Raw genomic sequence first — 16715 nt, 5'->3', positions numbered from 1 at the left:
ACCGACATTAGTGAAATGCTGGGATGATATACTGACCTACATGCCATCCACTAAACCACAGTTGACAGTCTGCTTGTAAATAAATCCAAATTATTCAGTAATTTATGAGAACAAATAGGCTAATGGCACGTAATCAACGTCAGTAAATATCAGCACGGACCTCCAAGCTACATAATGAATTTAACTATTATAGTAAGGCTTATGCCGTTTTATAGGAATTTCAAAAAGGTTTATTAATAGATAAATTTCTACTTGTAGACATTCACTGATGTTATAATTATTTCAAGCAATGTTTTTCCAATATGTCTTGCCGTCGAGAGTATACTTGAAGTTTCGCATATAATGTAAGCTTATATAAAGATGGGGTAGAGGTTATTCCAAGTTTAGTCGGGTATCTAGTCAGTTTGAGTGAACTTCAGTCGGTTTTGGTGTAGTGCAGTAATTAGGTAGTGAAGATTATTTTTGGTACTTGTGAAAACAGCAAAGTGTTTATTGAAGTTTGTATATCATTGGCACTTGAGAAAACAGTGAAGTATCAAGCATTAACCCGCCCCATCCCGACTGATTTTCCGCCAATGACTCCCCCCAATCCTGACCAATTATGGAAAAAAAATGTTTTTGCCTCAAACATCCGCTTTTGGTGAGAAACATCGAAAATTCATAGAGAAATCGCTCACTTGAGGTTTAAAATACTCAGTACAGGTAGCAGTACTCCTTACCTTAGTGGGTTTTCTATCAGGTTCGCTCCAAAGAAAACGAGTTCTAGGGAGGGTAACTATTCCACACCACTCATAAACGGTATTCATTTATTTATTTGGTACGAATTTATATGTAGTAAAGAGTATATTGGTTTTCACTCAGTAATATAGGCAATATAAGCATTGTTTCACTCACCAAACACATCAACATACCTGACCTTTTTTGGTGACATTACCTGACCATCATTTCTGACAGTTTCTTCCTCTAATGCTAAGTATCTACGTTGTCATCAATTGGGGAATCACTCTGGCCCTGAATTTCATAACGTGGCACGACCTGTTTTTACTGGCCAGGTCACTGGGGACAGGTGAATTGCTGAGACAATGGCATGCGGAGGGGGGGGGGAGATCATGCTGGGTAAGGCATTGTCCCTGCCTGGCAGCTTGTAAAGGAAGGTGTCCCGTGTATACATACCAAAAATCACGCGTGAAAATTGAAAATTGTGCAGATTAGGGAACTTGCAATTGATGCGCGTTTATATACATCAACAGGACTGACAGTGACAAAACGTGTGGACGTATATATACGTCAATGGGATGCTGCGGGTTAAGTGTAATTACTTGGAAAATAAAGACAGTGAACTTTAAGGAGCCGGTGTTTATTTTCACCTCAGCTGATCTTGTGTACTGTACACCTAAAGGCCAACCATAGGAAGAACAACTAACTGGGCAACGTCCTTCCTGTACTAAACTACTGCAATTGGAGCCTGTGGCAGTGTGGGGTGAGGACATAACAATACCATTTCAGATATGCCGCCTCCAGACTCAAGTGGATGTCAACTGAAACACAAACGGAACTTACCTTCTAAAGCCTCAGAAAAATGAAGTTCAAATGTCAAGCATTCACAGATTTTACATCCTTTACAACAGGACTCTTCGTCTGGCAGCCTGCAAACCAAATCCGGCCTTTGAGTCATTTTTTGTTTTGCCTTTTGACCAACTCAGAAGAATCAACAAATAAGCAAGCATAAAACATGTTTTGCATTTTTCTTTGTATTTACATAGTGGATAATGAAACACAAATTATATATGAATTTTTCGTTTCTTTTTGTGTATAAGTGTTTTTACACAGAAAAATTTAGATAAAATAATGTATGGCCCTTTTGTTAATCAGAGTTTCATAATTCGACTCTGCTTCAAGAGTATTTGAACAGTTCTGCTTTAAAAGCATTTAGTCTGAGCAGAGGTCGTGTGGCGTGTTGTTACAATTCATTCAGTCAAAGAACGAGTCTTTTTTTCTGTAATTTCATATAATCAGGGATGAGGGTGGTCATTTGCATGTGAATTTTCTGGATTAATGTAGGTTTGTCTCAGGCCCCTACACACACACACACACACACACACACACACATGTATGTATGGACTTCACCTTTTACTTAGTGACTCTAGGTTTGATCTTCACCTGGTTATAGACTGTGTTCAATGACCGGCCAACCCTACTCGGAATCGAATGATGTTAGACTGATTTCCACTTTGAATAAGCAAACACTTTACCAAAGCAGTGGTTAAAAGGGTAAAAGCCACAAGGCTTAAGTGAGTCTAGGTCTGATCTTCACCTGGTTATAGATTGTGTTCAATGACCAGCTAACCCTACTCGGAATCGAACCATGTTAGACTGATTTCCACTTTGAATAAGCAAACACTGTACCACAACAGTGGTTAAAAGGGTAAACGCAATGCTCACAAGGCAAGTGAATAAGAGACTGTAATTTTCTAGCTATGGCAAACTCCATAAGTGGCTGAGACTAGGAGCAGCTACGTTGGGAAACAATGCATTGCAATGTCAGAGTCCCATTAACCCTCCAATGGTCTTGAGGTAATACATTTACATACACCCCAGACTGGCTCTGGGATCTTTTTTTTTTTTTTTTTTTTTTCAGATTTTGACAATCGATTTTTTGTTTTTGTTTTCATATTTTTACAGATATAAAGAGAATCGTCTGGCGCACCAGGCAATGTATTATGTAGCTTCCTAAACCCATCCTGTTATTAGATGATCTGTGGAAAATTTTCATAAAATTACTATGCATGCATCATTAACATGTAAACATATGGGTGATAACATCCAGGATGAACAAACCGCCTGGCTGCTTGCGATGGTAGAGTAGGGTGGTCATGTAAACATACCAGTAATCTTTGTTTCCTTCCCACAATTGTTCACAATTTTTTATAGACTTCATTAACCTGCAGCATGACGGCAGACATAGGACCCTCATGGAGCCATGGTGCTGGCAAATTTTTGACCTTTTCTTTCTTGCTAGATAGATTAATAATGATTAGAAAACATGGAGAACAACCATAAAAGTACTCAGAGAAGCCATTTAGGTTAATTTTGAGGTCGATTTACCCTGAGCAGGTGGCTGAAAACTTTGGAGCAGTGGTTCCCAAACTTTTTCTGGTCGTTACTCACTTTTCATACATGATCCTTGTCCATGGCCCCCCTTCCCCAACCATAACCCATGACTACAGTGACTGTCTACACTGCAGTCCTACACTCATCATGTCCATATAAAAATCACCATAGCAAATCCTGTAATTTTATTGATTCCATTTGTTATTTTCTCTTTTGTTAAGTATTAATAAAGAAATGTGTATTTTGTCTTAGCTGAATCTTATATAATTATTGAAATGGTACTAAAGGAATAATAAAATGCACATTAAAAAAATCCATACTTAGAGTAATTAAAAATTGCATTATTGCAAAAAGCAGATTCAGCAATAAAAAAAAAATTCATTGAATTGAAAAAGTGTATTAATCCCACGGAATTTGATCTGATCTTTGAATCTTACAAATCTGATAACTTTATAATTCTGAAAAGATATGCTGTCATAGTGAGTCATAATTATTTGCCACAACCATGGCCTTCAGTTGCGACACACCCACCTCCTCCCAGACCATTTGCTTCTGAACATTCATGCCAGGTTCATTTTTCCTTCATTTGAATCCCCATTCCACTCAGTGTAAATTCTCTCCACTGACTATCTACTCGCTAAACTCCTTCGGTCCAGGTTATGGCCCCCAGTTTGGGAACCACTGCTTTGGAGAAACACCTGTAGACTTCACCGCTACAGAGCAATGGAAAGCAGAAGCTGTGCAATTTCTTCATCAATAACTATGCTATTTGAGCCAAAGACATTCATGTTGGGTATAAATGACTCATACCTAGCGGGTGATGCCTAGTGAGGGAGAGGAATATCCCAGCCAATTTATTTGCACCCAGTTTGAATTTTCGAATTTTGGCTAACAAATCAAACTGCCAACGTACATGTATGTCACTGGCAATGTCCGCGCATTTAAGGGCCAACATACATGTATGTCAATGGCACGGGGCGGGTTAACTTGACATCACTGGCACTGCTAGGGGAGGGTGTTGTTCAGTGCCAGTGGCCAGGAAAGGATTAATTCAGTGATTCTCACCTCGGGATGCATCCCTTGGGCCTACAAAACATCATTTGTGTGGATGTGATGCACGGCATTGTTCAAATATAATTTTTAGTCACTGAATGTGTTGTCATGGTTAACAGTATTTTTACACTGAACAAACTACTGCTTAGCACCACTGTCTCGTGTTATCACGGCTTCAATGAGAATTTAGTGTAAAAATAAAATGTGCTGAGTATTTAAAACATATTTCTGACCAGGGGAGAGATAATATTTGAGAACAGATGACATGCAAGTATTAAAATGAGTTAACCCTTCAGCAGCTACAGTGAGTTTTTTAACATGCTGTCGAGAAGCGTGTTTCGCTAGATAGGTAGTGCTGGAGTATTCCCAGTGATTCTCATAATTCAGTTACATGTCAGTGTTGCCAGTTAGCCTGTTGTTTGTGAGCATAGTAATTTTGTAAGCTGTACATTAATTTTTGTGCTCTTTTTCTCTGTAATGTTTTATTTATGTGACTGTTAAATTCTGTACTTTTATCTCACTTTGTATGCGACATACTGCAATTTAGGGAGTCATGCAGTCTGTGGAAAATCTGGCATGTCTTGGATGTCTCTGATTTGGTAACTATAGGTGATAGAATAAACTAGAAACTTTGAGAGAAATGCAAGGCTTTATAAGGACGGGCAAGAATCTAGAGCAGTTTTTGTCAGTTTCAGTTCAGTTTGAATGTAGTTCAGTGTCATTGCAATGCAGTTAGTGAAGACTGTATAGCTCTGGTACTTAAGAAAACAGTGAAATGAAGTTGGCAAGCATTAAGTGTAATAATTTGGAATACAAAGACAGTGAACTTGAGAGGCCAGTGTTTATTTCCAATGCCTGAGCTGATCTTGTTCATGTACAGCATAAAGCTGACCATAGGAAGAACAACTTACTGGGCAACGTCCTTCCTATACCGCACTACTGCTGTTGGCGCTTGTGGCCGTGTGGGTCAAGGACGTAACAGTATGTTGCTGATGTGGCAGTTACAGATAGAAAAGGGCGGTTTCACGAGCTGCTTTGACCCACTTATACTTAATTCGTGGATTACGAGCCACAGCTTGGGCTGGGTAGCATCACATTGCAAGCCACAGCTCAGGCTGTGCTGGCCCGTGCATCACTGCTAACTACTTCACCACTACGCAGACTTACACATGGTGCTACGTAATGATGGAGAGAAATTTTTTTTCTTTTCACTACATGATGCCCTGGATGTTTATCAAGTTCATAATAAGCAAAACAACTTTTTTTTTCAATTCATTTTCTTCAATAATCCCCTACGTAAACTTAAGCATGGCCCTAAGTGAAGACGGAGTGAGAGATTTTTTTTTTTTTTTTACCAGATGATGCCCTGGATGTTTATCTTCAATTTTATAATGAACAAAAACAAAAAAAAAGAAAAATTTTCTTCATTTTTTTGCACACCACGGGGTGGGATAAAAAAAAAAAAAAAAAAAAAAAGGTAATTGCACGATCCACGGGATAATCAAACATGTTTATCTTTTAATCACAGAAATTTCAGTCTTTCCACTAACCTGTGAAAGGTACTGGAGATTGGTAGGTGGTCCTGCGTTGGAAGGAGAGTGAATCTGGGGCAGTTGAAGAATGTGGGTCACCAAGGGTGGTGCCAAGCAGCATTGCTACTGGCAACCACACCATGTGCAGGAAGAAGTTTGGGAGGTGACTTCGTGCTTCATGCTTTATAGCACTAAAAGACAAGTTATTGAATAATTTTTATTCATAAGGCCACTTCTTGCAGTGTATGGTGGCGTGGATGTAACCTATGAGAAGAAAATTACAAGCACAACAGTTACAGCCAAACATGGCACATGTGTGTTATTGTATTTGAGGTGATAACACATTTTCCTTATAATTTTTGCATTTTCTCACTAAGTATTGTACATCACTATCAGGAGACAGCAACACAAAGGTAGTCTACAACAAGTGTAACCAGCGGGTGCATCACCTTCGCATCCTAAACAATATTAAGGTAGATAAAACAATAATCTCATTACTCTACAAATCAATTGTTGAATCCATTATAACTTTTCCAATCACCACATGGTTCAGTACTCTCACATGTAAATATAAAAATAAGCTCAACAAAATAGTAAAACAGGCTAAAAGGCTAAAAGCAGACGTGACACCACTGGATGAGTTGTACAAACTAAATGTCATAAAACAAGCTAAAAAAAAAACTGTGATAGATGAGACTCACCTGCTCTACGAAAACTATGTATACTTGAGATCAGGCAGAAGACTAAATGTACCTACACAGCGAACCTCAAGGTATAAGAAATAATTTGTACCTATTAGTATAAAGATGATTAATCATACACTTAGCAATTAGCAATTATTATTCATGATTATCTAGTACTTATATTAGTCTCAAATGTGTGAGTGTGTATACGTCTTTTAACATAGTTATAATAGACAAGAGGCTAATCCAAACCAAGTTTCTTTTATACAATGTACAAAAGACTAAATAAAGTATATTATTATTATTATTATTATTATTATTATTATTATTACTACAACATACAAGTTACTGAAGTAAAATAATTATGCAGAGTTCCAAAAAGGAGGGAAGAAATGAAGCACTTGAGTTCAACAGAAATATCCACTTATCTGCTTATTTTTCTACCCTTTATTACTAGTTTTACACTTAAATGGTAATATTCTTGCTTTGTATATGTCTATCTTTTGCCTTATATCTATAACAATCCAGAATAACTTTGTCAAGCATCATTTTCCCATTTGCTAGTGTGTAACACTGCAGTTTCACTCTCCATTGTCACCAGAATCACTGTTACATTCATTACGTAATTTCTTGCATAATAAAACAAGGTATTACATATATGTATATTACAGGTAGGCTACTTCCTGAAGTGTTTGGTGTGGTATGATCAGAAGCACTCTAAGCATCATTTGCCTTTTTGCTTCGGTGTAAAGAAATGCAGTGCCACTCACCATTGTCACCTTATTTATAAGTGCACTAGCTTTAGATTTTTGTGCATACCAAAACAGGATATTTGCACATATTTACAGTTAGAAGTGTGTGGAGGAGAGATAGGCATGAAATCACTCGCCCCTACAAAGGTTGAAATTGCACTCAGCACAGTCACATGTGCTACTGTTTTGTCCATTTTTTCCCTCCTTTCAACCATCTTCCATTTGGAGTCCTTGTCAAAGGTGTCATAAGGGAGTAGGCAGTGGTACTTGGGTGGCTGGGTGTTCTTCCTGCCTGGATGGATGAGGGGGAGAAGGGGGTAGTTGGGAGAATCAGAGATATATCATGACTTCATTGTAGCCAGTGGGGGACTGAGTGATGCAAGATGTTCAGGTAGGTTGGGGGAGGGAGAACCATGTGACCCACTCATTGAGCATAATCATGAGTTAGGTAAAAATAACTGTGCATGCAAAATACAAATTTTCCTGTGGTCTTCTGGAAGGACTGTCATAGATGCCCTTAAAGTCCTTCCAGAAGGACCATCGCAGTCTAAGGATTAACAACCACTGTAGTTTGTAATTCCACGAGCAAATTGATGTGCAAACATAACAGTCTGCAGTGGCGTACCTGAGGGGGGGGGGGCTGTTTGAAACTGCCCCCTTCCCCCAAAAGTCTAAAATATTTATAAGCTTTTTTATTAATGAGATGGAGGGATGGGGTGGAGAGGTATATGAGAGAGCGGGGTGTGAGCTGGGAGCACGGCAGTGAAATGGCGGGGGACAGGGCGACGTGGAGGCGATTTGTTTGTGGGCACCCCAAACGGGATTGAGGAGTCTGGCAATATATATATATATATATATATATATATATATATATATATATATATATATATATCTGTCTCTTTTTAGGAACTAAAAAACAGAGGAGGGGGTCCCTAGTCCCCTCACCCCGTCCCTTTTAGTCGCCTTTTACGACAAGCAGGGAATACGGTGGCGGTATTCTCCCTAACACAACCTGGCCGCAGAGTAGTAGTACCACCCCATAGTGCGGCCAGGTTGTTTCCCCTCCTCCACAGGGGGGGACACAACCCCCTTTGGGGCTAAGATGCGAATGAATGTGTTTGAATGGATGAGTAAATGGGGAGTGTGTCGTCCTGTCTCTTCTACCTCCCTTTCCTTGGGGGAAGCAGCCTAGGTGTGTATATATATATATATATATATATATATATATATATATATATATATATATAGATAGATAGATAGATATAGATATATTTATTTATTTATCATCCCGATAATCCCGGCTGAGATATTAGATAAATTTTGAGAATTAGGGGAGCTAGGTTCTTTGCAGGGTCGGTCCTCCTCCCTGTAGGGGGGCCCCGCAAAGAACCTAGCCCCCAGGGCCCCAAAATCTCTAGGTACGCCCCTGACAGTCTGCATGAGAGAAATAGGGAGACATACAAACACACTGACAACTAGGCAAACTCTGCAAACAAGCAAAAAAAAAAAAAGTCTAGATAACAAGAGGCATACAAACAACCAGATAATGGCAAAGACAAATAGAAAGTCAAAGAAAATCAAACATAAGCAGTAAGATTTCAACAGAGGCAGAATAATAAAGATAAGCAAGCCAAGACAAATTGGAAGAATCAGTGAAAGAGAACTACACAGACTAACATATGAGTGGGACAGGGGCAAACATTTGCGTGAGAGAGACGGGGATAAACAGAAGAATGGGTGTGACAGGGGGTAACATGTGAGTGAATGAGACAGGGATGGACATGTTAGTGACTGAAACAGAAATGAAGATATGTGAGAGTGAGGCAGGGGTGAATAAATATGTGAGTGGGACAGGGGTGAACACATAAGAAAGTGAGACAGGGGTGAACATATGAGAAAGTGAAACAAGGGGTGAATATGTGGATGTGCGAAACAGGGGTGAACATAAGAGTAAATAATACAGGAGAGCACTACAAGGGAGTGAGAGGGATGAGCATACGAAGGAGTGAGGCAGGGGTGACCACAATATTATTATAAGTGAGAGAGACAAGGGTGAACCTAATGAGTGAGTGAGACAGGGAAGAATAATGTGGATGTGTGAGGAAAGAACAGACATATGAGTGAGTGCGTGCTCGGATGTTTCGGCCACGGACGTTTGAGCCATGGGCCACCACCCTAGGACGTTTTGGCCATAGGTTAGGTTAGGTAAGGTTAGGTTCACAACACTTCACACTTCAACACGTCCTGGGTTGATGGCCCATGGCCCAAACGTCCGTGGCCGAAACGTCCAACATTCGAGTGAATGAGACCCGGGTATTATGAGGGAAGAGATTTGGTGAACAAACGAGGGAAGGAGACTGGGACAAGCAAACTTGTGTGAGAGAGAAAGAGAGGTAATAACGGCAAGACAAGTACCATTCCTTGTGAGAGGAGAATGTATTACGGAGAGAGAGAGAGAGAGAGAGAGAGAGATTAATGTGAAGCAGCAATTAAGTTAACATGTGTGATAATAATCATTCTTGCCCTGTTTTACTTTATATTCTATCCTTCTTTTATGTTCTTCATTCAGAGTGTATCCTGTTTGCAGTTTCCTTCACTGAACCTCATTTGCATAATTCTTTCATTATCATTTATACATTCAATTTTTCAGCTCGAATTAATTCTTTTTCTAATCGCTGTTTCTTCTGCCTTCCCTATCTTTCTTTCTTTGCCTTTGTATTAGAATCTTTCACTCTTCTTCCCTTTCTCTAACTTCCTACGCATCACTAACTTGTATATACTAAAAGAAACTCTCTCTCTCTCTCTCTCTCTCTCTCTTGGCAGCAATACGCAGCAACATGAGTGTGGGCGGTGAACACACACACACACACACACACACACCAGTCATATACCACTTCCGGGAACATACAAACATATTGACAAATTGGAAAACATCCGGGGGCTAGTCATATTCATCATTTTCTTTTTCCTCAGTATATTTTTAATGTGGTAGGTGGGGGCGCTTACTATCCACTCACTCGATGTAGTGCTGCTCTCAGGTGTCTGCCCTTTCCTCTCCTCCATCCTTCTTTCCTTCCATCCTCTTCTGTCATTCTTTCCTTCATTCCTTCCTCGTCCTTCTGCCTACGTGTAACTTTACGCTCTCACTTCGGGTAACTTTACACTCCCTCTTCTGGCTTTCGTTCCTTCATTCTCTCCTCTTCCTTCTGCCTGTGGGTGACACTACACTGAGTGACAAGCCAAAGGGTTTCCTGTACACCAGAAAACCATTTACTAAGCTGGGTGGCAACCATATAACCAAATTTTGGCGCCGGGTGGTTCAATGGGTAATTACGGTGCTTCATTCGGATTGAGGCGGTGAAGGTTTATATCCAAGGGTTGGCTGGGGTTTATTGCTCACATAATGCCACTCAGGGATGAGTGAAGCTGGTCACTCTCATCTTCAATGTCTCCTTTTTCGCGTTACGTCAATATATTTTTTGTTGTTTCCTTCCTTGAGAACATGTGCTAGCATCATAATTTGTTAGGGATGTGGATATACCGTATTTGACCTCCTCCTCCTCCTCTCTCTCTCTCTCTCTCTCTCTCTCTCTCTCTCTCTCTCTCTTTCCTGTATGAATGTGTGTGTGTGTGTGTGTGTGTGTGTGTGTGTGTGTGTGTGTTTTCTACTTCTCTCTTATCGCTTAAACTTTATTTTCCATTAGTGACAGACAAACAGACAGCCAGGCTGACAGAAAGCACTAAAAACGCCTATGGCAAATCAGTTCGTTGTACAGTTCATGACAATATTTTGAGCACTGCCTAAGGACAATTTATTTGGTGTGTGTGGTGTAGTCAGTAATAAACAGTAAAGTCAGAAGTTACAAATAATGATGTACTTACTTGTATTAGTAATAGAGTGGTCTTTTATCTTTATCTTGGTCTAAGCAGCTCTACAGTAGTAGGCCTAATCTATTCCAGCCATCATCAGACTATTTTACTCAGGTGGGAATGTACGAGCATATACGTTCCCGATAATGCTAATACTGGTTCCACTAACCCTGTCATGGTGGACAGAACTCCACGTTCCTACTGAATGTAATGCCAGATGATCTTATTAAGCAGAAAGTGTGTCATGATCCAGAATGTAAAGTAGTTCTTTTAATTATTTACCACTCTTTCATTTTGGCGTTCCATTTTTGTTTTGCTTGACGTGTCACTTCCCGGTGTTCCATTCTCGTGCTCCAGCCCAGATGCCTGCCAGTGTTCCATTTGTTTCAATTTTGTGTGTCACGTGTGCTCACAGTATGACTAAAATTCTAAGGTATTTTATTTCATGCCAACATCAGATGATTTTATTCATTTGAGAGAAATCCCAGCAGGCTAGATCACGTCACAGGTTAAACATGCTATAATTAACCCTTAGGTCCTTGTATCATGCCAACACTGAACGATTTGTTCAGCTGACATAAATCCAAGCAGTAAAGAGTACCCCTTTGGCTAAACGCAGTATTAATCCTTATTATTCCGACCACGATATTTTAGTGATGTTACACGAGAGCTGTTGCACTGAAGGGAGTAATAAAGGATTTATCTCAAAAACTGTCTTCTAAGATAAAAAAATAAAAGAAAAGAAAATGCAAGCAGCATAAATATAAAGATGTTATCGCACAGAAAGGGTTAACATGAGTGAAATCCGCTCGATGGCCTGTTTTTACCTGACGGAACTGGACCACTGTCACAACTTTAATACTAATGATGTGACAAAAACAACTTGGCTGCTGCTTCCCAAGCTTTACTCAACTCAATCACAAGTACAGTCCTGAAAACAAATATTACCTTATAATACTGGTATAAAACTTCACCTTTTATAAAGCATTCTAACCATGACACTCATCTATCTTTATTACTCTAAATAAGGCTTCTTCATATTAATACATACAATGTCCTTCATACAGCATAAATAATTAACATAAATACATGCTACATACAACGCTCAAATTAATAAAGAAAAGAAGGTAGCTTACATGGCATGCTGCCTCAATAGGGTCCCAGTAGAATATAAACAAGGTATGAAAGTACACCCAGACAAAACAGTATGAAAAATACAAATGACAAACGCATATTATAACATTCTTCCCTTCTAGATGAAAAAGAGACTACCATCCAATAACCCTCTAAATACTCAGTCCCACCCATATCGATCTGGAGCCTTCGACACACGATTTGATCGCCGTACTAAAGGTGTTGCCGCATCCACTTCCATCTTGGCCTCCGGATTAGGTTCAATACTCCTCGGTGTTCCTTGGTGTGCGGCTGTAGGTAATGCCTCTGGTGACAATGGAGGTGAAAGTGATTCTTGGCCATCAGCAGCAGTGTAGTCAACTTGATCCCTTGGACATGGGGCCAAGTCACGAATGGAAACTGTCGTTTCCCGTCCATCCGGATGTCTTATATTAGCATATGTTGGGTTAACGTCTAAAAGTTCCACTTGATCCACTAAAGGCTCACTCTTGCTTGCTCTTACAAATCTTCTCAATAATACAGGTCCTGATGTCATGATCCAAGAAGGCAGAGAGCTCCCAGAAGATGAACGTCTTGGAAACCCAAAGAATCGTTCATGCGGTGTGACATTAGTTGAAGTAGACAGAAGGGATCTGAGTGAGTGTAATACATCAGTAAGAACTAATTCCCAATGTTCTTCAGAGAGGTTCCGAGCCTTGAGAGCCAGCTGAATCGCCTTCCATATAGTGCCATTGAGTCGTTCCACTTGCCCGTTACCAGTTGGGTGATAAGGAGTAGTTCGGCTTGTTGCTACTCCTTTCTGTGCGAGGTATGTTTTGAGGTCCTTAGACATAAATGATGTTCCTCGATCGGAGTGAATATAATTAGGCATCCCACACAGGCTGAATATTTTCTCTAGGCACTTGATTACTGTTGTTGTATTCATATTGGGACATGGAAAAGCAAAGGGGAACCGAGAATATTCATCAATAACAGTAAGCAGATAGGGGTTGCGTGAAGCAGTTGGAAGAGGGCCTTTGAAGTCGATGCTCAGTCTCTCCATCGGCTGTGTTGCCTTGATTAGTTGTCCTTCTCGTGGCTTGTAGAACCTTGGCTTCAACTCTGCACACACCTTACAGGAGGAACACACCTTCCTCACATCCTCAGTGGAGAAGGGAAGATTCTTGGACCTCACAAAGTGTAGTAGACGAGTCACTCCTGGGTGGCAGAGTCTATCATGTAGTTCATTGAGAGTAGATGATGTGGAGACTGCAGAACAGCAAAAGGCTCGGGTGAAGGTATCAGGTACTACATTGTCTTTACCAGGTCGATAATGTACAGTATAGCTAAAGGCTGCGAGTTCCATCCTCCACTCCTGGATCTTGTTATTATTAACTTTAGTGCGTTTCCTGTTATCAAGCATGAAGGCTACAGAACGTTGGTCAGTTATGAGATCAAAGTGCTGTCTAGCAAGGAAGTGACTCCATTTACGTACGGCTTCTATTATGGCCATAGCCTCCTTCTCAACAATATGATAGCGCACTTCACTTCCTTGTAGTGTCCTAGACATGAATGCCTCTGGTCTTCCACCCTGGTTAAGTACCGCAGAGATTGCTACTTCCGAGGCATCACATTCAACTTCAAAAGGTATGTTTTCATCAACTGAGTATAAGGTTGCTCTTTCAAGTTCCTGTTTTAGCAGACTGAAGGCCTTCAAAGCTTCTTCACCCAAAGGAAACTTCTTTGCTCTTGATAATGGTTGAATTTTGCTTGAAAAATCCTGTATCCACTTGGCATAGTAAGCAAACATGCCCATTGTTCTTTTCAAAGATCCTTGGTTCATAGGAGGTGGCAGTTCTTGCAATGGTCGGAGTCTCTCTGGATCAGGCTTAATGACACCATTTCCTACACAGTAGCCAAGGATGTTGATGGAGCGCACAGACTTAATTGTTTTAGATGCATTAAGGGTTAGACTTCTCTTGTTGATGACCTCAAGAAAGTGCCGCACACGGTCATCATGTTCTTCCTGAGTGTGTCCAGCAATGGTGACATTGTCCAGATATGGAAATGCACCCTGAAGATTCTCCTCCTTCACCAGTCTATCCATAGTCCGTTGAAAAACTGCAACTCCATTTGTCACTCCAAAGGGTACTCGACAAAACTGATACAGGCGGCCATTGGCTTCAAAAGCTGTGTACTTCTTGTCAGATTCCTTCAGCGGAACTTGGTGATAGGCACTTTTCAAGTCAAAAGTTGAGAACACACTATATGTTGAGAGTTCATTCACCATGGTGTCGATTCTTGGCAATGGATATGCATCTAGCTCTGTGTACTGGTTTACGGTTTGTGAGTAGTCAACACACATCCTCTTCTTATGTCTGTTCAAGGGGTCCTTTACTACTACAACCTGAGCCCTCCACGGAGACAAGCTGTCCTCAATAATTCCTTCAGCAAGCAGACGATTGGTCTCCTCTTCAATGAATTCTCGATCATCTTTACTGTAGAATCTTGACCTGGTGACGATAGGCTTACAGTTAGGGAGTAAATGTTGGAAAAGAGAAGGCTCATCTACATTAGCTGCTGCTAGGGAACAATATCAATTGGTACCAGGTAAGTTGAGTGCTGGTTTAGGTCCGCCATACTCAATAGTCACACTCTGATGTTGTTTTTGAAAGTCTTGGCCAAGCAGCACCCCAGAACACAAATCCTTCATCAGTGCCAGACGTGTAGATGGATATGTTTGACCATTAAGATGGAGATTCAGGTCTACATTGACATAGCCTTGAGAGTTCGTGTGTAGTGATTTCTGTGCTAGGGTAACATTCTTGTCAGTTTGATGTACTTGTAGCTTCAAGTCCCGTGCAACATCTTCATCTATGTAACTGTCATCACTACAAGAATCAATGAGTGCCATCAACTTCCGCCCATTGATTGATGTCGAGGTGGCTGCCCGATGAAGGCTCTGAGGAAAAGTGGTGCCAGTGACAGTAGCGAGAAATGATGGCTGTGGAGAGTCAAACACGGTCGCCGTTGTAGTCTTACCAGCAAATGTTGAGGTCTTAGATTGGCACACTCGAGCAAAATGGCCTTTCTTGCCACATTTATTACAGGCAGAGCTTCGTGCTGGGCAAGTATTACGATTATGATAAGGACCTCCACAAAAATAACACTTCTTCTTTGTGGATAGTGTGGCTGCCAATACCTGACTCTCAATAGCTGTCTCACAGTTTTCAGATGTAGGCCTATTCTTCATAGTATCATCTTCCTCCATCTGTACACCATCAGGGGTCACCACAGTGGCAGTATGTCCAAACTGAGGAGTGAGGGAACTGTAAGAACTGGCATTGCGTTGAGCTAGGTCCAAGGAATAAGCCTGATCATATGCTGCTTGTAGATCTAAGGTTTTATTTTCTAGTAGACGCTGGCGAATCAAAGGTGAGGCTAGTCCATTAATAAAAGCGTCTCTAATAAGTTCCTCCCTATACTGTTCGGCACTAACTGCTTTCAAATTACAATCTTTACCCAATTTTCGAAGTTCTCTCAAAATTTCGTCTAAAGATTCACCTGACTTTTGCTGACGAGTGGCAAGTAAGTGTCTAGCAAATATTTCATTGGGTGTCTTAACATATAACTTTTCCAAAACTGAGATGGCAGAATCAAAATCAGTGCATTCTTCTATATACTGATAGACATGGTGGGTAACACAGTTTACAAGTGCCCTTAGCTTGTCTGGTGCCTTATCCCCACACTCTTGAATGAAGTTGGAAAACGTCCTGTGCCAATGCCGCCATTCCTTTGCTGCAGTGGGAGAGCTGGGGTCCAAATCCAGGCGAGCTGGCTTCAGTAGTTTCTCCATTATTGAGTTAAGTAAATTGATGTGACAAAAACAACTTGGCTGCTGCTTCCCAAGCTTTACTCAACTCAATCACAAGTACAGTCCTGAAAACAAATATTACCTTATAATACTGGTATAAAACTTTACCTTTTATAAAGCATTCTAACCATGACACTCATCTATCTTTATTACTCTAAATAAGGCTTCTTCATATTAATACATACAATGTCCTTCATACAGCATAAATAATTAACATAAATACATGCTACATACAACGCTCAAATTAATAAAGAAAAGAAGGTAGCTTACATGGCATGCTGCCTCAATAGGGTCCCAGTAGAATATATACAAGGTATGAAAGTACACCCAGACAAAACAGTATGAAAAATACAAATGACAAACGCATATTAAAACAACTAAGCTGTTAGAGTGAAATTCGATGAGCCTCAGTTATGAAGATGGAATGAATCTCCTTGATTACTTCACCCAGTTTAGTGTAACTTGGCCTAAAATTGACAACTTTCCATTTTGAATACTGAGTAGTAACAATAGATCGGCATTAGAGTATGGTACTATTCACCAAGATGTAATATGCACAGGATGCAGAGCAGCAGCATTGTCATTTTATATCACTGAGTTATGTGAAATAAGCTGCAAAAGGACACAAATCTCGTCCAAGTTAAGGTGAAAAGACCATAGTCATAATTAGTAACCCTGCAATGTTACCACACTTGGCCATCAACCGAGCGAAAAGTTAGGGACTGTA

At 40.4% G+C, this 16715-nt stretch overlaps 1 protein-coding gene across 1 annotated transcript; it reads right to left on the bottom strand.

Moving 5' to 3' along the window:
- Positions 1-14710: 14710 nt before the first annotated feature.
- LOC145391696 (uncharacterized) lies at positions 14711-15970 on the bottom strand. Its single transcript, XM_080266238.1, has one exon. The coding sequence runs from the start codon at positions 15968-15970 to the stop codon at positions 14711-14713; it is 1260 nt and encodes a 419-aa protein (XP_080122364.1).
- Positions 15971-16715: the final 745 nt, after the last annotated feature.

The sequence above is a fragment of the Coenobita brevimanus genome, chromosome 19, assembly GCF_032717465.1.
Source record: "Coenobita brevimanus isolate Jiangsu-jjx chromosome 19, ASM3271746v2, whole genome shotgun sequence".
In the NCBI taxonomy this organism is placed as follows: domain Eukaryota; kingdom Metazoa; phylum Arthropoda; class Malacostraca; order Decapoda; family Coenobitidae; genus Coenobita; species Coenobita brevimanus.
This window is presented reverse-complemented; position numbering and strand designations above follow the sequence as displayed.